The sequence below is a fragment of the Pteropus alecto genome, unplaced genomic scaffold, assembly GCF_000325575.1.
Source record: "Pteropus alecto unplaced genomic scaffold, ASM32557v1 scaffold157, whole genome shotgun sequence".
Taxonomy (NCBI): Eukaryota; Metazoa; Chordata; class Mammalia; order Chiroptera; family Pteropodidae; genus Pteropus; species Pteropus alecto.
In genome coordinates, this window is record NW_006440626.1 from 3414009 (window position 1) to 3437819 (window position 23811).

General features: G+C 51.9%; 1 protein-coding gene and 1 pseudogene across 1 annotated transcript; both read right to left on the reverse strand.

Moving 5' to 3' along the window:
- Window positions 1-1797: 1797 nt before the first annotated feature.
- On the reverse strand, window positions 1798-19434 carry L3MBTL2 (L3MBTL2, polycomb repressive complex 1 subunit). The gene is made up of 17 exons (XM_006917387.3): window positions 19312-19434; window positions 16566-16806; window positions 15183-15316; window positions 13436-13559; window positions 12554-12633; window positions 10889-11006; window positions 10313-10447; window positions 9945-10033; window positions 7148-7379; window positions 6679-6755; window positions 6417-6521; window positions 5599-5746; window positions 5425-5507; window positions 4894-5128; window positions 4380-4445; window positions 3460-3576; window positions 1798-3019 (listed from the first exon to the last, which is right to left on the reverse strand). Exons 1-17 carry the CDS (start codon window positions 19333-19335, stop codon window positions 2910-2912), a joined length of 2118 nt encoding a protein of 705 aa, XP_006917449.1. The 5' UTR covers window positions 19336-19434; the 3' UTR covers window positions 1798-2909.
- LOC112484239 lies at window positions 18274-18392 on the reverse strand (annotated as a pseudogene).
- Window positions 19435-23811: the final 4377 nt, after the last annotated feature.

Sequence of the window (23811 nt, forward strand, 5' to 3'; positions counted from 1 at the left end):
CCCCAACACCCGCCCATGGTGGCTGTGGCAGGAACTGGGACATCTCAGACCACTCCACCCAGCCACCCTTTCTGACATGGAGATATTCCACCAAACACCTAGCCCTGAAGTTCTAGACTTTTCATTTTTATTTTGTTGAAAGTGGCAGCTTCCTCCCAAGAACACAAAGGAATAGAAGGGTAAGGGCCCTAAGCCCTGGCTGGGTAGGGCGCTGGGCCATGCACACCTGTCCTGACACCCTGACGCTGGCGTCTGGCACGGGGAAGGCGTTGAGTGACTCAACGCAGTACTAGCAGTAACATGGCCGACCAACCTGGCCTTAAGGCCACTGCTGTCGCTGAAGTTGTAAACATAAGGAACCAAGTTACTAGACCTTAAGGCATCTTCCCTTTTCTCATCTGCAAAATGGAATCAACATGTACCTTGCAGGTCCACTGTGGAGACAAGATGAGCTGTGGGAACGTGTACAAACCAGTACCTGGCCCATGAGTCTGTCATAAACGGCAGTTCCCTTCCTAGTCCCTGAGCAGAACCGAGGGTCTAAACTGGGTGACAGAAAAGATGTGAAGTGCACGGGGACTTCCAGCTTCTGGGCTTGGTCGTGTGCACTGAGGAGCCACTGCCTGTCAGAGGAGGGAAGGGTGTTTGCCACACCGCTGAGGATGCTGTCAGCACTATTCAAGGGCAGTTGAGGCCCAAGGTTTCTCATCTCAAGTGAAAATGTCCTGGGGGTCAACACTTCCATCTGACAAATCGAACTGACCTTTAGGCCCCAGCACGATACTTATGTACTCGTCCACGTCATACACGCTGCTCAGCGTCACCCTTTGGGTAACTTAGGGCCTTGGGGCAGGGGGATGTCAGAAATAAGTATAATACGGATGGTTGATATGGAGGTGGTCGCTCAAGAGAGAACAGGTATTATTGCTTATTCTCTCCGTGTTTGAACTCACTCCATAACTGTTACTGAGGTGGCACATGAGAATACAGCCTGCTGTATCAACAGAAAGCTGACAAACTGGACCTCAGCACCTAAGGGATTGAACTGTCTTTCTGGGGAGGACAGTCAAGGGCTGGAGTGGCACTTAAACTTGACCTCCAGTTCTGCCATCCAAATCATGGGGCTCTTGTGCCCGTGGCAGCTGGAGGAATTGCTTCATTCAGAAAGAAACTAAAGGCCAAAATGCCATATAAACTCAGTTTTCCCAGAAGCTCTTCAGACAGAACTGGGTCCCTTAACTGCAAGGAAAGTGGGATGATGTGCCATTTTGAGCTGGCCACAGTCCCCCCAGTAGAAGGGCTCCACCAGCAGGCTGAGCTAGAGTGCACACCCAGGCCACCTTCCTCCCCAGAGTCTGATGCCAACTGAGCTGTCACCCACTGCCCGAGTGTGTGTGAGAGAGAATGACCCTTTTGTCCCAAAACATGTCCCTGATCGTCACTGTGTCCCAAACCCAGTCACTTTTTGGAGAATGTAGGCTGCCTAGTGCCTTCAGCTAAAGAGACTAGATCAAGTTCTCTGAAACTGACTGGAAATTGGCTCCCCTTGGGCTGGTCACCCCACCTCTGGGAAGACACCAAACAGCCCAGGTCCTGAGCAGACCGACAGACCAGCTCAGAGAAGGCAGATGGACACTCACAGCAGCAGAGCTGCAGGCCCTGCAGGCAGACGCGGGCTCTGGCTGCAGTGCTGCTCACCCCATGCACAGGAAGGGGCTGAGGGCTGCAGCCTGCCTGCACCTTAGCTCCCAGGAAGAGGAGTTATCGAAGAGACACGAGTGACCAGAGAGGAGACGGTTTCAATGGAGACTGGAAAAAAGAAAAGCTGTAATTTGGGCAGACACTAGGTGAACTTCTGGAATGTAATTTCAGAGGAGCAGGGACAATCCAGGTTGAGTTACGGACGTGCAGTCAGGAAGTGTGTCCTGCTGCCTTTTCTCTTCCTCCAGCTCCTGCAGGGCCGCCTTGGCCAGCAGGGCTGACCACTCCAGGTCGCAGCTCTGCGACTGTCTGGCAGGGCTGTAACTGACCCTGGTTAGGGGGAGTGAAAAGGACAGGCCGAGCCAAGCAGCCTCTAGTGCAGGTGAAGCTCAATGCTGGTGAGTCTCCCTCTCAGCTGGGGTCTCGGCCACACCCCAGCCAAGCTCACCCTCCAGTCCTGCTGCCACGTGGCACAGGGGTGGGTGTGGTCTTCCCTCTTTAGGCCCCTGCAAGCCCAACCCAAGGGACAGACCCCACCTCTGCTCCACTGTTCCCTTTAAAAATGGGAGTTTGCTCATGTCAACAGAGCGCAGGTCAAGGCCACCTCACGAGTCACCGAAATAAACCCACATCCTGATCATTGCTTCTCAGCTCCCTGCCAGAGCTGGGTGCCTGCATGGGTCCCCCCAACCCCCCTAGGGAGCTAGAAGGAGCAGAGTACCAACCCAGGAGGGGAAAGAGGTGGCTTTTAGGTAGAGGCTGCACCCATCACACCCATCACCGTCTCTTCGAGAGAGCGGCTGCAGGCCATTATGACCAGGCGCATGCTGATGTGCGTGCGTGCGCGCGCACACGCACACACACACACTTACAGTGTGAGTGAGGAATAGCCCCCCACGCCGACACTGAGGGGCGTAGAGGGAGGCAGCCTAAGGAATTCTAGCTGGAGGGGGAGCTGCTCAGACAAGTGTGGGGGGCGGTGCGCTCAGACAGCCCCAGTCACTAGGCCTTGCCAGGGAGGAGGGCAGAGGCCACAGCGTGGGTCAGAGGAGACCCCGGCTGGGCCTCCAGTGCCTGGCCCTCAAAGCACCAAGCAGAATTTATGCAAAAAGACTCAGTGTCCAAGCTACAGTGGGGTGGAGGGGCGGTGGCAAGAGGAGGCCTGGAGTAGCTTCCAGCTGGGTGGCCATGCTGGCAGCAGGGAAGGCTTAGTCTGTCTCCTGTTTGATGTTCTCAATGGAGACAGGCAGCTCTGGACTCGAGGCCTTGTCAGGCGTGGACATGTCCACGTGCTCTTCCTTCACGCGCACAGCGATGACTAAAGAGGGAGGAGGTGGGAGGGCCGAGAGGACAGAGTGAGTGCGCGTGTAACTCGGGAAGGGCGGGGCGCAGGATCTGGCTTGCTACAGATGGGGACCTCAGGATGAGGTGGGGGTAAGTGACAGAGAAGGCCCGGGGCCCTATCACTCGTCGCCAGGCAGGCTGTGCCAGAAACACGGGAGCCTGCGCACCTGCTGCCCACCTGGGTGCATGAGGCGAGGGCAGACGGCAGGGCCAGACTGCAGCTGCTGGCTCCGTTCAGAGCAGGGGTGGACGTTTGGGAAGCTCCTCAGGCCAGGGGCATGAGGAAGACTGCGTGGTGCCCAGAACATTCCCTTCAGACTTGACTCTACCCTTCCATGCCCAGGTGGGGAAGAGGGGCCACGTCTGAGCCCCGGAGCAGGCTGGCGCTGCCTCGGCCCGGCTGGGGGCCCTTACTCTCATCAGGAGCGGGCTCCGACGACGTCTTCTCTGCCGCCTGCAGGTCCTCATCCAGCAAGGCCCTCTTGGACCCCTGTCTCAAGGGCCGGGTCTTGGTGGGCGGTATTCTTTTCCCTTTGAATAAAAACGGCATTAAACCCAGCATCAGGGCTGTATCCGCGTGAGGCTCAAACGCGGGGTCTCATCCAGCGCCTGGGCAGCGGAGCAGAGGGCCTGGCACCAATGTGGGGGAATTGGCCTGAGCCTCTGACATTGCCCCTCGGGGACCTCCACACCCTCATGTGATCTTAATCCTGCTCAGGGACCTCTTTGTGCTGTTTCTCTGGTGCCACATCATGGGGACACCTCATTGCCACTGGCCTGCAGCTCCAGAGAACGGCTCGGCCTCCTCCACTCCCTGACCCTCTCCACCTGCTGCCCCCTGAGCTGAGTCCACGCCGGGCTCAGGACTGGCTGAGAGCGGGCTCCGCCTAGTGAAACGACCCCGAAGCTCGGCTACGGCCCTCATCCCACCCTCAGGGGGTCACAAGGGAAGACTGGTGGCCTTGGGGAGCAGCTGCCATTTCCTCCCAGGCCTTTGACTTTCATATCTAGGGCCTGTGCACTGCTGAAGGGGACGTGTCATGCCGGTTTCTGCCATGGGGCGGCAGGGGTGGGGTCCCACCCGCCTCTCTCACAACCTCTTGCCTTTTCCCCGGCATCCTGACCATTGCCAGAAACCGAAGACTCCCTGTTATGCTCTGGGGCTCTGAAGACAGAGGGCAACAGCCCATGAGACCAAAGGACAAGCAGAGGAGATGGGGGGGACCGTGAAGAGCACTACCCACGTGACAACTCCCTGGCTCCGCTCCCACAGACACTGGCCCAGCGGATCGCAGGCCCCGCGCCAGCCCATGCTGCTTTAGAGAGCCACTTACGTTTCTTCCCGAACTGCTTCTTCTTCTTCTTCGTGGCCTCTTTGGTCTTCAGAGGTGTGGTTGGCTCTGTTGTAGAAAAACAGGGGCAAGAGTTGAGATGAGTTTTGAGGACGCAGGGTAGAGGCCCTTGCCCACCCCACACTAGCTGCCCCAAGAAGAAAAGCTGAAGCTGAGCAAAGAGAATGGGGGAGGGGGTGGGGGAGGGACTGGAGAACACTCTCGTCACCAGGGCAGGGCTGCTCAGGGCAGGGCTGCTCGGAGGGACCTGGGTAGTTTACCTGGCTGGGGTGCCTAAGGGCATGAGCCTATGACAGAGCGGCAAGGTCAAGGAAGCTCTGCAGACCAGAGTGAGAGGGAGACAGAGAAGTCAGGAGCCAGGGCCATTCGTCCCTTAGAGGTGGGCCGCACTTCTCAATCTCACACCGAAAGTAAGATGGGCACAGGGTGGGGTGGATGCCAGGAAGGAAAAAGGAAAGCAAAGTTGAGAACCCCTTAGGGCCGCAAGAGCCCAGACCTGTGGACACGGGTGGCTGGAGCTGGTAGCCGGTGAGCTCACACCAGCCAACAGGATAGATGTCTGGGGACTCACAGTCCACCCATTGGTCATACTCGTTGTCCCAGCCATCGAAGTGGATGCTGAGGAGCCGATGCACCACCCGCTTCACTGTGGCCACGCAGATGAGCCGTGGCTCCATGAGGTCCACGGCCTCCAGCTTCATGCCCACTTTGAAGCCATGGTTGGGGCAGTCCTGGAGGCAGAAGGGGCAGTGACCACGCCAGCCAGCTCCCTGCCCCGGAGAGACAGAACCGGGGGGAGGGAGCAGGGCCGAGAGTGCCTGCGGGGGATGTTCCCCTGACCAGTGACCTCACTATACTTTGTTCCCAAGTACCAACCCCCCGGGAAGGGACCGGCTAAGCTATTGGGCACAGTGCCCAGGTAGGAGCTGGGACTTCCCCCGCAGTGGCTGATCTCAGGAAAGACTCGCTGACAGTGGGCAGGGCCGGTCCAGCGGCTGCCCTGGCCCTGCATCCTCAGTCTCCTCACCATGTTAAAGAGCCTCGACGGGGCTGCTTTTGACTTGGTCTTCTCCAGGTAGCTGTCCCAGTTGAAAGTTTGTGCCTCACACCCTGGAGGAGCAGAAAGCGCAGATGCAGAGAGAGGAGAGAGGCGGAAGGAGCCCGGAAAAGAGCGCCTGCAGCGTGCACAGGCCAGTCTGACCTTTCGGGGGTGTGAGCTCAATGTCATTCTTTTGGCAGAAGGTGGCAGGGAAGATGGCGTGGGAGGAGGCGTGGTAACAGAACCAGTCCGAGCCGTCTGTGGAGGGTCCCCCATCCACACAGATCATCAGGTAGCCATCCAGGAGAACCTGGGGGTAGGTGTGGGGCAGACAGAACAGGGTGTCATGAGCTGCACCCCCATCCCAAGGCAAGGTGGCTGTAGTGAGGACAGGAAGCCATGAACCCAACCGGATCTCGGCTTCCCTGAGTGGCAGCTCCAGAGTGCTTAGCATTTCTATGAACTATGCCCGTGAGATCACTGACCTCCCTCACTGGACAGCAAATGCTGTGCCAGCCACTGTCACCAGCGGCAAGCACGCAGGCCTGGCCTGGAGGAGATCTGCCACGTAGACAAAACAGCACGTCCCCCAAGGAGGCCGAGGTCATTTGCCTTTCAGGCTGCAATAACGGAGGTGTGCAGCAGTCAGCCCGGCCGTGGCTCTCGGCTAGGCCAGCACTTAAAGGAGACGGCGTGTGGCAGTGGAAAGGCCCCCACTGAGGTGACAGGGTGGGGCCTATACCTGACGCAAGATCTTGCTCAAGCCAGGGGTTCAATAAACACCTGTGCGACGTGCCTCCAACCTTGACACGAAAGCAGATTCTGAGCAAGGAGCAGGTAAGCGCCCTAATCCACAAAAATCAGGCACTCCAGGAGCAGCCCGTGTTGGGAAGGTGGGATGGACGGGGAGAACAGAGCTCTGTGCCAGCTCCGTCCCGAGAAAGCCGTCCTGGAGGCTGGAGGGCCAGCTCCAAGCTCACCTTGCAGATGGTCGCCACGCAGATGTTGCCCAGATTCAGTGGATCAATAGCTTCCAGTTTCATCCCCTCCTCGAACCAACCGCCTTCCGTGTACACAGCTCGAACCTTCAAGGAATGGCACAGCTGGGGAATCCGGGCTGGCCCAGCTGAAGGATGGCGGAGCCAGCCTCTGGGAGGGAAACGGGGAGGAAAAGGGACATCCCTGGAAAGAGCCGGAGTCCTGAGGCTGGGCGTGCACCCACAGCCAGGGGTTGTGCCTCACCTTCTTGAACAGGTACGGAACAGCATCACAGTAGATTTTCCGGAAGGTGGGATGGTGGGCCATGTCGCTGCGCCTCTCTTTTGGGGAAGCGGCAGAGGGAGCGAGGGAGAGAAGGGAATTGAAGGCTAACAGGGCCATCTCCACACGTCCCCCAGAAATGTGCAGCTGCGCATGCTCTGGTCTCAATTGCAGCCCCCAGCCCCGACCTAGACTAGAATACAAAGCAGCAGGAGCTCTGTAGGAACCATGCAGCCCCCAAGGCCCAGACTCTCTTCCCACGGGACAAGGGAGAGGATGCGGCTTGTAGTCTCTAGGTCCAAATCGATTTTACCACTTACAAGCTGAGTGACTTTGGTAAAGACACTCAACTTCTCTGGACCTCAGTACTGCCATCTGCAGGGAGGAGATGATCCTGCCCAGGCCCTGGGGCAGCAGAGTTTGGGTCACATTGGCCTGGGGCTCTGCTAACCTGACAGCTTGATGCCATGGCCAACACGCCGTGACCAACCCACTGGATGGATCAGGGGGCTCCACATGTGGCACCAGAAGTCGTCGTCACTGTCGCCATCCTCGTAGAGGAGCCGTAGGCGACCCCCAATTACCGTGTCCACCACGGCCATGCGGGTCCGCGACACCTGGGACTTGTCTACCACCTCCAGCCGCATGCCTTGCCGAAACGGGTACTTCATGCTCTCCACCATCTGCAACACCAAAATACAGGCCGGCTGTGGGCATGGGGACCCTCCCAGACACCTTCCTGTTCTCTCTCTTACAAGTATCTGGAGCACAAAGGTGATGTGGAGTCAACCCAAACACTAAGTCAGAGGAGGCCAGATGAGCCCCCGTCCCACCGGTTCAAACCTGGCCCCTAAGTCCCTAGGATGACACTGAGGGAAGATGCACAGCTTACAATGTGTGCACTCAAAGCACCAGTAAGTCATCTGATGGGAATGACAAAACCCTTTTTAGCCTAAGGAACGATGCGCAGAGCGGTCAAGTGTCTTGCCCAGAGTCAGACTCAGTGCCAGAGCTGAGCCCTGAACCTGGTCCCAGTGTCCAGCCTTGTACTCTTTCAGGGATGTGCACTCTGATCCTGCAGGTACCCCATACTCTCCTCCCTCCTGGCCCCTCGCTGATGGCACAGAGAATAGAGTCCTCTTCGCTTCCATGTCTAATTCCAGCTCTGGCTTCCCTGGGCTGTGGCTCTGAACAGCTTTCACGGCACCTCAGTAGTGATGGCTGCACCCTCTGACTCAGCAAGAGACAGTGACCAAGAGGCCCACAAGCTAGAGAGCGCTGATGGCAGGTATGGGTGAGGGGGCAGGAGGCTGTGCTGTGACCAGGGCTGTCTTGCGGTAGATAGGGTACAGGGAGCTCTCTCTGCAGGGCTTTCCCCGCCCCAGCAAGATCAGAACCCAGGCCTGCTGTGGGGAGCGTCTCAGAGGTCACAAAGCAGCCACCAGGAAAAGCTGACACTGCCCTCCACTAGACCCTTGGTGCCCAGCTCAAGGACTGATCCGCCTTAACACCAAGCATCTGACTGGCCCATCTGAGAGAAACGCAAGGTGAGGCCGAGGTTGGGGTCCCCCTGGCCGCCTTCCCCACCTAGCCTCTCCTGACACATTCCCTTCCTCTGCGTTCCCAGCCCACAACCCAAGGACACTTCATGGTCACACACTGGAACTTGAGCTCCGTAAAGACAGAAGCTAGGTTCGGTTTGATTTGTTTCTACATCTCAGCCCTGAGCACAGAATTGACTTATTGCTCAGTTAACGTTTTCTCCCAACAATGAACAAACACACACACATGCACCTGACCTTGGCTGATGGGTCATTCATTCATTTTACTAAGCACTTACTGTACTGCAGGCACCGAAGGCCATGTTTGGACTGAAGTTTCCTCCACTTTTATCCTCCCTCCCCCTTCATCTTCAGAGGCAGCTGCTCTTGTATCCTGTCTGGCATGCACTACTACGGCACTGGGCGTGTGACAGTCAACACATGCTTGCTGACTGGTTCACGTGGAACCCTGCTCTGCCACACAGAATCAAACCCTTTAAAGAGGCCACTCTGATATACGTAGTGGCCTGTACCACTAACAATCACCTGCCTCATCTTAGAACAAGGGCGAGCTGAGAAAGTGTCAACGGTTACCCTCAACGGCAAATCTGTCAACTGTGCAAAGCACTACGGTAAGTGTAGGAGAAAACGCTTACAGTTTTGTTGGAAAGAGACTATTAAAAGGTAATTAACAACACAGAGAGATAAATAGCAAATTAGTACCCAGTAAGGTCCAAGAGAAGAAAAATAATTTCTACCTAGGAAAAAAAGGGCCAGAGAACGCTTCCTTGAGGTACATGGAACCGTCCGCTGCTGAAGGCAAACTCTCTGCCAGCTGAGGCCCATGGGGCAGCAACTTTTCACCTGGTGTCCGGTGCCTCGGATGAGGTTGCCCAAACTTCCACGCCATCCTCATTTTCCACTGCTGGCTTCCATACCACCCACGCCCTACCCATCAAGGTGAAATTCAAATGCCATTTTCTCCATGAAGCCTTGGTACCCACTCTTCCTCAGGCCATGAAGCCAGTTCAATTTCGTGTCATGGCGGCACGGGCCCTGCACTGCCCTGCTCACTGCTCTGATGCCCAGGGCAACACCAGAAGTACACCTGTGAGCACCCGGGTCAGGAGACCTCAGCTGCGGCCCAGGCACCTACGTGAGCAAGACCCACAGCAGGTCTGGCGTATAGAGCGGGAGAGACTGGTCTTCACTGTGTACCCTTCAGATTTCTTTGAATTTTTACCAAGTGTGGGACTTTTTAGGTTAAAGAACTAAATAATTTTTAAAGAGTTAAAAGCCACAAAGTGATTCCGAAGCACATCCCTGGTTCAGAACCAAGGCTTTTGATAATTATTCACGTGCATGACTTCATTTCCTCTGCCAGTCTAGAGAGTCCTGGATGGCGGGGTCTGTATTCCCGCAGGGCCTTGTATACAGGTACTTAATGAAATCTATTGACTGAATGCTCCTGAAAATGCTGTGAATGAGGGTGGGGATCTGGAAGAGCAATGGCAGACAAAGCAGAGTGGTCCATGTGACTGGGTCAGAGTCTGGGTGGGGCAGAGGCTGGGAAGGCAGACGGCAAGAGCTGCTAGATTGCTAAGCAAGGCCGTCTTAAACACTCCAATGAGCAGCATGAAGGATAGAAAATGAGAGGAGGGACAGGAGGGCGACCAATTAGGAGACCCAAAGGGCTCCCTGCCAGACCTTGATGTGGAAGTCCACGGGGAGCGTCCTGGAGCCCACCAGCCGTTTCATGAGGTAGCCCTTCCAGTCGGTGAACTTGGCATGGATGGCTGTGAGACAGCAGATTCCTGGTTACACAGACTGACAACACTCCCACCCGCAGAGGGCGTCAGAGCCGCCCAGCGATCACAGAGGGGATGGAACAACTTGTTTCTGCCTTTTTGGGAAATTACTTCATCCTACAGAGCCAAGCTCCACAACCTTGATCTGCCCCAGGGCCTCTGGGACAGATGCGGCAGGTGGGTTCTGTTCTGACCTCAGGCAGAGGATGCTCCTTCTACCAAGGGCCCTGCCGGAACCAGCACAGGCCCATGTTCTCATGGACTCACTCCGTGGCGGCACCAGGATCTTGCTGTTGATGGCACACCAGCCGATGGGGTGGACATCCACAGTTCCCAGGTTGCACCAGAAGTCGTGGCTGGCGTCATTCTCAAAGCCTTCGTACCGGAGCAGCACTCGGTACCCTGGACGAAGGAAAAGAGCACCAGTGAGGGCGGGGGGGATGGGAAAGGGATCTGAGGCCTTCCCTCTTCTCCAGCCGACACTGGACGTGCCACTGCCTAGTCCAGGAACTCCTCCAGGCACAGGGGTCTCTGCTGTCCACAGGAGTCATGGCCAAACCATGCCACTTACTTGGAAAGCAGTATAGTGGGGAGAATTAGTTTTCTATAGCCAGATTGTCCTTAGAACAGACTTAAAAAACTGGGAGATCCCAAACTCACCAAGCTATGCGGGCCCCTCTAAGGTAGACAAGGAGAGATGCAAAAGAGGCCGAAAGTCCAGCGGATGGTTTTTTTGTATTATGAAGCTAATTTCTGCCTACAGCGCTGCCTACCCATCTGGAGCTGCCACTCTCCTGACCCTGACCCTGACCCTGTACAGGCCTTAGCCAGAGGAGCACCCACCTGCTGTCTGGATGACAGAGGCGATCCAGTACACCCGGCTGGGGAGCACGGCGTCACTGTTGAGCACCTCCACCTTCATCCCCTTCATCACATCTTCCCACTGGTCGTAGAGCGGGACCTGGGTGGGGACGAGGGAACCCCAGGGGGACAGTGAGCTGCCTGGCTAGCTGAGTGGCTGGCCTCACGGCCATGTGAGTCACTGTGCCCTTTGCCTTTTCACATCACTTTGTGTGGGAAGCCAAGCACGGGACTAGAGAGGAAGAGATGAGCCAGATGTGTTGTGTCTGCTGTCCTTGAAGAGTGGAGTCAGGGAATGAGGACGGAGCTCGGGGGTAGGCAGGGGCGATGGTCAGAGATCCAGAGTCAGACAGCCCTGAGAAGTGAGCTGCACGGGGCCAGCCCCTCGCTGTACTGTCTTGGGCACATCACACCTGTGCCAGCCTGTGTGACAGTAAGGACACCTAAGAGTTTCTATAGTGCTTACCACATGCCAGGCACTTTCTTGGCACAAATATTACCTCGTTCGGTGGTCACTCAAACCTGGGTGGTGAAGACCATGACCCCTCGTCCCTCAGCTGTCACCATGCCGGCTCTCACAGAGCTGTCTACCGCACACTTCCCCTACCTCCCTAACCGGTTAAAATGTCCCCTGACAGCAATGGACTGTTTTGGGGTGCCTTTCCAATATCTAATCCTCACTTTGCTACCAAAGGTACCTCGATTCTCTTTTGGGGAAATTCACCTTTTTTCCTCATCCTCGGCCCTGGCTTAAGCCAATCGGGGTATCCCACTCCATCTCCCCTGCCGCAGAGACTGGGCTCATCGGAGAACTCAGGCGCGCACAGAGGGGATTTTCAGAGGGTGTGAACCGATGTGTGTGAAACTGCAGGGACTGCTGGAGGGTTCAGGGCGACGAAGAGGCCCCCAAAGCAGGAAAGGTGTGAGCCTTCACCAGGAATTCAGAGAAGAGTAAGAGGCGGCGACGAGGGCCAACCTGTTGCTCAGGGCAGTCCCGAGTTCAGCAGTCCAGAAAGGAGCGGCTAGGAAGCGGGCTTCCTCTGGCGAGGGGCCCCGAGACCAATCAGACCTCCTCCCGGATGTCCTGGGGTTCAGAAAACTGGCTCCAAAGGCAAAAGAGAATGCTGCTCTGGGCTTCCCTCCCGCCCTGCAGGCCACGTGGCTACCTATGCTGCATGCTAAGTCCATGCTGCTCCTTCCACTCAGAGCCCAGCCGTCTGGGGCCTCGCCCTCTGGTGCTTCGCAATGATTGGAGGTCAGGGAACCTTTACAGAAGTGGGCCCCGGGATGTAGCCACATCTGCCTCCCAGCGAGGCAGTTCACGAGCACCTAGCTTTCAATGGGAAAACACTACAAATGGGGAAGAAAAGGATTTCAGAGCGGGCTCTCAGACGACATCTAGCACAAAGTTCCGTTATGTGAATAACAAAGTGGGAACCCCGGAGGGGAGGCACAGCGCTAGCCCGCACTGAGGGTTTGTGGGAGGGCTTCTGAAGCGTGAACTGAAAGGTAAACTGGAGCGAGTGGCGAAGCGGGGCCTCGACCACCCAGACCTCACCACTGTTCTCTCCCGGTGCCAGTGTCCAGCCTGGAACAGTGGAGGACCCGGGCTCCCGCTCTCCCTCCCCTCATCTCCAGGGCACTCACGTGTTTAAAACAGCTGACAGGAGCAGCCTTGTAACTGTGATCCTTCAGGAACTTTCCCCAGTCGAAACCCAAGACCAGCGCTGCAGAGCAGAGAGGAGCGTTAGAGAGAAGGGAGGCTGGGGGCCCAAGCAGCAGCCACTCTAGGAAGCTGGCCCTGTGCAGCCTGGAGAAACAGGTCTCCTACCCACTCTGGCAGCATCTCGACCCCAAGTGCACGGGAGGCCACCTATCTCCATACCTGTCCCACCAGTGGCCATCGGGACCTTATCCAAAGGCTGCCAGACTCTCAGGAGTAGAGGACATGCAGAAGGAAATGTCTGACCTTTCTTCCCCAAAGGAAAAAAGGAAATTCAAAGACCCTTGAGCTTAAATTCCTCAGACCTCCCCTGACCTCTCATTGGCTAGAGCCGATCTACATGGGTGGGAGGTGCAGGCACCTAGGCCCCTCCAACCTCCAGCTGTGAGCTCGATTTCAGTCAGAAACTCAGACCATACAAAGCAAAGGTGCTTTGTGCCTACAGTTTAACTTGCTCAAAAATTGCTACACACTCAGAAATTGTTTCCTTTTCTTAGCTGCCACCCCTCTCCCTATTCCTCTGCAAAACAGACCTGGGTTTCCACCACCCCCAGGCTAAAAGCAACGTAAAACACAAGCTAATTCCTGGCTTCTGAATTATCAGAGGTAGAGGTCCCGGCAATTTTAGGGATTTTCTGGGATAATTTCCATAATACCTACCAGGTGAGGAAGATGCAATGTACAGCACGCCTGGCTCAGAGGGCTTTCTAGCTGGCATCTTTTCCAGCGTTCCTTCCTAGAGAGGGCCCCCCAGTCCTGGCACCCCACCCCCACCAACTTCCCAACACAGTCTGCTCTTGTCTTACCGTCTTGCCCTGTTGGTGTCCCATCTGCGAGCTGTCCCGTCCCTTGAGAGTGGAGGAAGGCTCCGATTTTGGCAGACCAGGCAGCCTTGTGCAGGACTTTGGCTTTCTTGGTAGGTGGTTTTCCCTGCAGGGAGGAGGACGTGTGCAGCTTGGCTGAGAGCTGGGCTCAGGATTTGCACCGCCTAGGTTTGAACTCTGGCAAGGGTCCAATTAAGCTCTTTGGGACTTGTTTCATTTGCAAATCAAGATGATAACAATGCTTAGCTCTGAGGGGTGTTGCAAGGAGAAAATCACAGTATCAGGCCTGGCACTCAGTAAACTTAGCTATTGTTCACCCAGGGACTGGGGGTGGCCACAGAGCTGCAGGGCAGGGAAGGACAGTGGATGCAGAGCTGCAGGGCGGGGAGGGACAAGTGTTCTTTCCTTTAAGCCTTGGGTTTGATCGAGAACCTTCTGGAGAGGCACCATGGCTTTCATCAGGCTCAAAGGGGTTCTCTCGCAGAGTGAAAAGGCACTGATCTGGTCTATAGTTCATAACTTAAGCACCGATCAGAAAGGCCCTGAGAATTTATTAGATAAGTGAAGCAGAAATGTGGGTTTAAATCCTGGGGTTAAATCCTGACTCTTCAATTTTGTGTGCCTTTGAGCAAGTTACTGAAAATTTCTGACCCTTTAAAATAGGAATTTTTAAAAATTCATTTTTAGGGATCATTGGTTAGACTGAGAGTGCCAAGCCCTTAGCAAGTACCCTCAAATTGTCGCTATTAACGATATTATCAGCTCACCAAGTAAAGGGATTTTCCTATGCCTCGACTAAAACCCATTAAAAGAAGAAAATAACAGTAATCCTTTCGCAAAGGTGATGAAGTATATGAAGCACTAAGCAGGAGACCTGGGACACTGCAACTTTGAATAAACATGAGAGGGTCTCAAACTTTCTGCACATTACGATCACCTGGGGAGCTTTTTGAAGCCCCCAAGTCCAGGCCGCTCTCCGTCCCAATTAAATCAGAATCTTTAGGAGTTATGACCCAAGCATCGATATTTTTAAAACTTTCCAGGTGATCCCGACATGCAGTCGAGTTTGAGAACCAGCATTGTCGATGGTGGCTATGGTCACAGGAAACAACACATGGCCAGGCACCTGAGATGAGTCTCCAGTCTCTGCTGCTCTCATCCCACAGAGCCATCCTTGGTAAGCCATTCTCTGTGGACCTCAGCACACGTATCAATTAACGTGTGGGCCAGACAACACATCAGCGTCCTTCCATTTTTAAAAGCTCTATGAACGTCAATAACTAACTAGAGATTGGCGAGACTGGGTGGCTGCCTATGACATGGGGTCAGAGCAGAGACATCAACTTTCTAAACCCACTGTGGCTGATGAAGCATGTGCCGGCTCCCAACTCCCTTTCAGACGTTTATAAAAGTGTGGTGCAAAGACCAAGGGCATCAGGCTCCCTCAAGGCTCTTGCTGAAAACTTTTTGAACATATCAGACTCTAAGGGGTGAGGGTGGGGAATGAAGGGAACGGAGCTCCAGGAATCTAGAACTTAACGAGCTCCACAAATAGCATCCTCTGCCCTCTAAAGTTTGAGATCATAACAAATGCCAGGAATTTGACAACCACGGACGGACGCGGCAAGGTCCTTCCTAAGCCTTGTGGGTCCCTTGCTGTTGGTCAGCCGCTTGTTCCCATCTGGCGCCCGGGGCCCTGGGAAAGGTCTTCCAGGTGCCCCCCTCTCACCTGTAATCTGGCCAGGATACTGGCTTTCTTGGAGTTGGAGGAGTAGCTCCTGGAACAGGAGACACTGCAGAATCTCTTGGTCTTGGAGAAGAAGGCTTCCCTTGTACCCACGATACCGCACATCTCACAGACAGCTGGGAAGAGAACTTAGCACGTGACTCGCCTGGTAACGGTCACCCCAAATCAAACACAACGATGGGTCCTTCAAAACCTGGGCACTGCGTTAACCAGGTAAGTCCTGAATCTATTTTGCCTAAGATAAGCAGCTTAGCATCCCTTGGGCATGTGTCAACAGTGCGGCTAAGGAAAACCCATGAGGACAACCAGGGAAATAAATGTTGGAAAGATTGCAGAGGAAAATGAGAAAAACAAGTGTGCCCAAGTCACTTCTATAGGTCTATTTTCTTCTCAGCTATAAAGAGAGTGAACTAGATCAGTGTTTTAACCCTGGCTTCACATTAGAATCATTTGGAGAGATTTCAAAAAGCTCAAGCCTGAGATTCCAATAAATTGGCCTGTGCTGGGACACTGGCACCTGTAGTTTGTTAAAAGCTCCCCAGGGAACTCTAATGCACAGCCAGGATAGCGAACCCCTGGACTAGATGGTCTCTATTGGTTCTTTCTAGTTCTAAAGTTCTAAGAGAATGATCAGAAGATAGAAAGGAGAGAGATAAAAGGAGAGGAAGAGAAGGCAGGATGAATAGAAAGGAAATAAGATTCAACTGTCAAAGAGTAATAGATTATTCTTCTGAAGAGGTTAGGTACCAAGGAATAGTGTTCTCACAGACCACCTTGCCTGCCTCTTTTCACAGGCAGTCCACACACTGAAAGCCCTGAACAGGAGTCCAGCAGCTGTCCAAGCATCACATCTCTGAAGCCAAATGGCTTCCAGATGACCCACGGGGATTCTTATCTGCCCACCCCGATCCTAATCCTCTTACCGAGAGCTCACTTTATTCTGTATCTCCCTCCCTGCCACTTCCAACCCACAAGATATTTCTTGTCCCTTCCCAGATAGTAACCAGAACACTTTAAGTGTCCTATCTTCTCAACGTGAAGGCTTAGAAATCCACCAGCTATTCACTCAAATAGAAAAGCAGCACCATGTAAATGACTGGCATCTAATATGTGCTGAAAGAAATACCAGCTGTACAAAGGAACGAATGAAGTCACAGTATGAAATCAGACTGTAACAGAGGAGATGACCCCTGGGGATACTTGGGGTGCTTCTCCCTCTCTCGCAGGTCCTCAGACATCTGATCCCTTAGACATCAGATCAAACGGCCCTTTATACCTGGATGCCTCTGCCCACATGGCCTATATCCCCCTCTTTCTTCACAGCTCTCGGAAACCTCCCCATCTTCAGGGACATTCTGAAGGCACCTGGCTCAGAACCACTGCCGTCCAAGGAGCGGGGAGTCCCAGGGCTGAGCAGCTGCAGCGGGGAGGTGGGCAACTCTCCTGCTTCCCTCTCCTCATTCTCTGCTTCACTTGACTCCTCCAGATAAGAGCTGCTCTCACTGCCCGCACTGCTGTTGTAGCTCCGGAAACTGTCGTAGCCACCAAAGAGCTCCAAGTCTTCCTCTTCCTCTTCTTCTTCCATTGGTTCTGAAGAAGGAGTCTCCTAGGGAAAGGATGACACAAACCAGGCAGAGGGAACCATGGTTGGCTTTGTGTCTGGGGAGGGCAGCTGCAGATCTGTTATCAGCTCCCTTTGTAGTTCTTGGTCAACATTTTTGGGCAAAATGGCAGGCACGATCAAACACCCCTTTGCAAACACCAAGATCATTACTCTTGTCCGTACACTTCTCAACCACGACTCAACAGACTAGTTTAACAAGACAGAAAAAATATATATGAGGAATTAACCAAGCTCCTTCTGTGGATTTATAAGCGATGATATTTTAACACGATCCAACAGAATACAATGATATGAAAATACCCTAAGTAAGGTGCCTCAGGAAGACCTGCTGGGAAAGATGTATATAGTTGACCCTCCATCAGTTCCACATTCACAAATGGAAAATATTAGAAAAAACTCACATTTTTGCAGATGTGTACTATACACATCATGATGATTTAAAGGATATGAGAAGATGTGCATAGGTTATGTGCAAATACTATGCCATGTTATGTAAGAGACTCGAGCATCCGGATTTTGGTATGGGAGGGTGAGGTGTCCTGAAACCAATCCCCTGAGGATACCGAGGGACAACTGGACAGGCATCCCTCATTTTATTGCACTTTGCTTTGCTGAACTTCACAGATGTTGCGTTTTTTACAAATTGAAGGCAAGACCCTCCACCAACAAAAGCATTACGACTCGTTTTATTGCGGTGGTCTGAAACTGAACTTGCAATATCTCTGAGGTATGCCTGTATCGGAAACTCATATTTCCCCGTTCAGCATATGTAAACCAAAGTAATCTCAGCTCAAGAACTAAGTCAGAGAAAAATTAATTTGGGACCCAGACTGCCCTGAGGATTTGGGAGGCAGAAGACACAGTAGTTATAACATAGTGATGTGTATCATGGCTTTGGACCTAGTTCTGACTCTATCTAGCTGTGGGTCCTTAGGCAAGTCGTTTAATCTCTCAGGACCTCAAATGTCTCATCTATAAAATAAGAAAAATATCTGGCTCACAGGATGTGAGATATGTGATACTGCATATGAAACTCCCTGACATGTAGAAACAGTCTGGCATGTAGCAGAAAAGATATGAAGAGTTCGGGCTCGAGGCCAGGGCGCAAATACCATCTCTACTTTTCACTAGCTGTATCATCTACCGCAAGTCGGTTTTTCAGTGTATCGGTTTTACCATTTGTAAATGAGGATAATACCACTTATTTCATAGGCTTTGGGGGAGAAGTACAGGTTAATACAGGTAAAACACTCAGAATAGTGACTTGCACATAGTAAGTGTTCATTAAAACTAGCAATTATTACCGATTAAAAGCACGGAATTTCAAACCAGATTTGCTGGTTTTTGTTTGTCTTTTTTTTTTAATATTTTAGGTGAGGCAACCCTTGGTTGACCTCACAGATTGCAAGGATCTTGTCAGTTTACAATCCCTTATTTTTTTATTTTTTACACCTACAGCACCTGGTCTTCCTAGGTGGTCTCCCATCCAAGTACTAACCGGGACCCGCCCTGCTTAGCTTCCGAGATCAAACGAGAGAGGGCTTGTTCAGTGTAGCATGGCCGTAGAATGGATTTGCTGGGTTTGAATCCTGGCTCTGCCACTTATTATCTGTATGATTTTGTGCAAGGCAGTTAACCTTGCTGCTCTCAGTGTCTTCATCAGTACAACGGAGATAATAACGAACCTTCTGCAGAAGATCCTTATGAAGCCTGAGATGTGTAAGGCCTAGATCTGTCTCCTGCAGTAAGTGACAGCTCTAAAAGTGTGACCTATTATTCTTATTCTCTACTTCATTATGATTACTTTCCTTTACCCGTGCAGAATTTTTTAGCTATTCCACTTTATATTTACAACTACACATGCAATGTGCTAGAAAGGAAAACGAATTGAAATACAAAGTGAACAGAAACCAGATGATTAAAAGGTGAATAAGTTGCAGGTCGTAGCAGAGTGGGAAAAGCATAACAGGTCAAGTTTGGAACCTGACGGACGTAGTGCCCACCTCCTTCACTTCGCACCACCTTATTTCTAAGCCTCAGCTACTTTAACCGTAACAACGAAACCGTAACACAGAATTGCCGTGAGTATACAGGGAGATAACGCATATGAACGCTCTAGAAACCGAGTGTTTATTAAACTTTAATATCCCTTCGCGTCCCACCAAGCTGTGACAGGCCACAATCCCTAAAGAACACGACCAAGAGATAGGGAGGACAAAGCAGTTTCAGAAGCTCTCACATCCGAACCCAGTTCCCCTTTCCCTCGACTAGGGACGCTGTTCTCCCTGAACTACTCGCCAGACGCAGCCCCAGCAGTATCGGAGCAAAAGGCAACGCCAATCGCTTTTGGCCCTGCTCAGCCTCAGTTTATCCATCCTTCCACCCTCCACCTGCAAAGCTTCGCTAAAAGCCCTTCGCTAAAAGGGCTTCCTGAGCAAAGTTCTCGGGGATCCCTTTCCTAGACACGATAAGCGCTCTCCCGCTCACCTCAACGCCCCGGGGCTTCTCCATGAGACCTAACACGGTTTCTTCTACCGTCACCAGGTGCGGGAAGCCATATTGGCCTCGCCGCTTCCCCCGAGGGTATTCATTGGTCGCCTCCCGGAGCCGCGGGCCAATCACGCTGCAGAAAAGAGGAAAAGCCGGGGCCGCGCTCGCCCGTGCCCCTCCTCCCCTGGGGGCGGGTAAGCCGCGGGTGCTTGTGGGACTTGTAGTTCTCTCGTGGGTGTGTGCGTGGAGGGGACGTTGCTGTAGCGAAGTGGAAATCCCGGGGTGCTGGTCCTGCCCGGATTCCCGCGGCGTTTTTCTTTTCTTGACGCCAGCCTCTTCCCTTCACCCAGACCCCGGTCTTTATTAAGCCATTACTGAGCATCTGCGACTGTCAGGAACAACCTCACGTTCTCCCTGATTAGGAATTTCAGGTTCTCTTGGGCCATGATGCCTAGGCAGAAACTGGAATATTCTCATCCCCAATGTTATAAATGTCCTTTATGATACAAATTCGGCAACACTGTCCCTGCATCACCATCTCCCCAATGAAACCTCGAATATGAGGTTCTCTACCTCATTCGGTTGAGATTTCCCACAGCCTCCTTACACACTGTTGAGTGCTGTCGTGAAGCTTTACAAACATCTCTAATCCAGGAGCAACCATTTTCCTTTGAAAGACAAGAAAATGGTGGTTCTTCTGGTTTAGACGTTTCCCAAGGTCACACAGGATTGGAATTTAAGATGCCAAAATCAGACTTCTCTCCCTATGCTGTGCTGTGCTCTATTGAGTTGAGAATCTAAATGTGTTAAGTGGAGGCTACATATTAAATATGTTTCTAAATTTGAGGGGCACCACAGACGTGAAAGTCTTCGTTAATTTCTTCAACCTTTTCTACCTTCAGCCCCATATCCATGCTATCAACAAATACTGTTGGTTCTTCTACCTCCAAAATATATTCTTGTCCGCCCACCACTACCACCCTGATACAAGCCACCAGTCCACTGCAACAGCTCTTCAACTTGTCTCTTTGTTTGAGTCTTCGCCTGCTCTAATCCACACAGGTGATTTTTTAAAATCAAATTGGATCATGCTCATTCTCTTGCTTAAAATCCCTAACAGCTTCCCTTTGCACTTTGAATAAAATCTAAACACTCTACAAGACTCTGAATGACCTGGCCCCAGCTTTCTCTCCAACCTCCTCTTGTACCACCTTCTCCACCTTTCCGCTTTATCCATCCACCCTCCTCTTCCTGTTCTTGACTGCCAAGCTTGAGTTGGCCTCAGGGCCTTAGCACCTGCTGTGCCATTTGTGTGGGAATTCTTTCCATGGCTTTTCTCATGGATGGCTCTTTATGTTTCAGATTTCAGCTCAAAGTCACCTCCTCGCGGACCTTATTCAAAGCAGCTGTTCCCTCCCCTCACTCTGTATACCTTCACTCATTTTATAGTCATTGATAGCACTTGTTTCTGTATGAAATTATCTTCTTCATTTGTTTACTTGTTTATTGCCTATCTCCCACCATTGGAATGTAAGTCCCATGAGGGCGGGGTCTTAGTCTGTCTTGTTTTCTACTGTATTTTCCAGAGCCAAGAACATAGGCTAGGTGCTTAATGATCAAAGGGCTAGATAATAAAACTTTAAGGATTACAATAGGTTGCTTAAAAAAAATTAAAAGTATAGTTGACATACATTATTATATTAGTTTCAGGTGTACAACAAAGTGATTCAACATTTATATTCCTTATGAAGTGATTACCAGGATAAGTCTAGTAACCATCTCTCACTATACAAAATTATTACGATATGATTGACTGTATTCCTTATGCTGTACATTACAATCTTGTGACTTATTTGATTTGTAACTAGAGGTTCGTATCTCTCTATCCTCTTCACTGTTTTTTTGCCCTGTCTCCCACCGCCCGCCCTTCTGGGGAACCATCAGTTTGTTCTCTGTATCTATGAGTCTCTTTCTGTTTCTGTTTGGTTTCCTATATATATAATGTGAAACCTAGGAAGGTTTTAAGCAGAGGAATGAATTAATTCCATTATGTTTTACTAGGTCACTCTCTGGCCGCTGTGTGGAGAGTGGATTGGAAGTGGGTTAAGAGAAGCAGCAGGAAGACCAAGTTGGAAAACTCTTGTAATGAAGGATTCAGGTGAAAATGGTGATGGCTTGGACCAGGGCAGACTCAAAGGATATGCAGAAAAGTAGAAGAATTTGAGAAATTTGTTGGGGGCAGTAATTAATTGTATGGAGTGGGTTTGGCAGAGGGAGGAATCCAGAATGACTCCAGGTAAACATGTCAAGTGGGTAGATGGTGAGATTATGTTCTGTAATGGTTAGAAACTGTACAAGGAATGAATGAGTTTGAGTGGTTGAATAGAAGGATTAAGAATTCTACTTAGTCTACAGCTATACAACCCTGAATGCACTTGATGTCATCTGATCTTGGAAGAGTTCTGCTTAGTCTGAGATGCCTGTGAGAGGGCAAGGCGGCAGTCGGAGCTCCTCAGAGAGCCCTGACTAGAGATCTGAATCTTGCAATTTTTGGCATCCTCTCTTTAAGATGGAATGAGAGTCTCTAAATCCATTTTCCTTGCGATGTGTTATTTTTCACATCTCAATGCATGTGTCATCAACAGTATAACGAAGTAGAAACCTGAGCTTTCTAGTTTCATAATGTTTCAACAAAAGGAACAGAAGTACCAGACTTCGGGGGAGAGATGTAGAGCTGGGGACCTCAGTGACAGGTACTGTTAGCATAAGTTGAAATGGCTGTTAATTAGGAATTCGGTTGAAACATCTTATTAAACACAGGTTACTAAGCAGTGGTGGCCGCCTCAGGAAGAGTGTGGCCGTTCCTTCTGCCTTGGGCCTCCTGGGCCTGGGTCTCATGCTGTAGCGAAGGTCCGCCTTTTGGCTGGTTTGAGCCATACCCCTACACACCCACCTCACATATTCCTCTCTTTTCAGAGGCTTCTCTCCGTAAGTCACTGTCCCTCTCTCTGGGATTATTGATCTCTCGCTCACTATTGAATCATTGCCAATAGCAATAAAAACTTGCTCTTGTGTTACCCATACTATACAAATAAATCCTTTGACCCCACTTCATCTGTTCCCTGCCATTGTGCTATTCCTCCCACAATCTCTTGAAGGAATTGTCTGCACACTCTACCTCCTCTTGTGTTTCTCCTGACTTCTCTCTCTGTCCTCAGACTTCACCAAAACTGCTTTATTAAGTTCACACACAACTCCTCTGATGGACAGCCATGCCTCTCTTCTTTCAGGGGCATTTGGCATAAGTGATGACTCCATCCTTCATGAAATACCGTCCTTTCTTGGGCCCTTCTTGGTTTTCCTCCTGCCTCTCTGGCCAATCCTCTCCCCTTTGCAAGACCTTCCTCTACTACCTGAATTCTATTTTTTTTTTTCTACCTGAATTCTAAGTATTGGCTGGTGTTCTCCAGGGCTCTGTCCTGGGCCCGCGTCTTTGCTCTTTACGTCTTACCATGAGTTATGTCTTTCATGCTATAAATGCCATTTACATGCTCCAAATTTACATCATGTGTTTGTCTTCTAATCTCCAGACGCACTTATCCGTCGATAGAGACAACTTGATATTTCATCATAAACCACAAAACAACAGTTTATTCCCTTACCCCAAAACTATTTCCCTTCCCGTTTCAGTGCATGGCGCTACCAACTACTCAGAAACTTCCTCTCTCTTCCTCCTGCTCCACCCCTCACTTTCAATCCATCAGCAAATCCCTTTGCTTCTTCAAAACCTCCCTCAAATATTTCCACTTCTATTACTACTGCCACCCCTTAAATCCAGACCACCATCATCCGTCCTCCAGATTCCACTGAAGCTTCCTAGCTGGTCTCCTCTCTTACTTTGTCCCATAAATTGGAGCATTTCCCCTGTACCCGTGATTTGCAGGCTGGGGGCTCTTTTCCATGTGGTATCACTCACTTCCGTCTGGCCTTCTCCCAATTATTTCTTAAGATCTTTGGGGAGTAGGGGGAGGGTGACTCAAGTTGAGGTTAGAGAGTTAGGGAAGGGACAGATGAGAGTGATTCATTCAAATAATTTTCTCCATGCCCACTGCGCTCTGGGCACGGTGGGCACAGTAGTGAACTGGAGGATCGCCCAGTTCCTGCCCCGATGGAGCGTCCATTTCAATATGATGTGAAGGAAAGGAGACCAACGCCTTCGGGCTCAAACAGCGGACCGGCTCGGGGCTAACTGCTTCGACAGTCGGCCTGCCACCTGTTACCCTGATCAGGCCTCAGTTCGTCTCATCTGCAAAATGGGCTAATAACAGGTAGCTCCTAACCCTGGCGCTCCCTTGGTAGCAGGTAGGGCTCAGCCCGGGGTCAGAGGTGGTTACTCCAGTCACCCCGCTCCTACCTCACCCCATCCCCAACCTCCCCCCACCCTCCCCCCCACCCCTACAGTGCCAACCCCCAGCCCCGAGGGGCGGGGCCCGACGG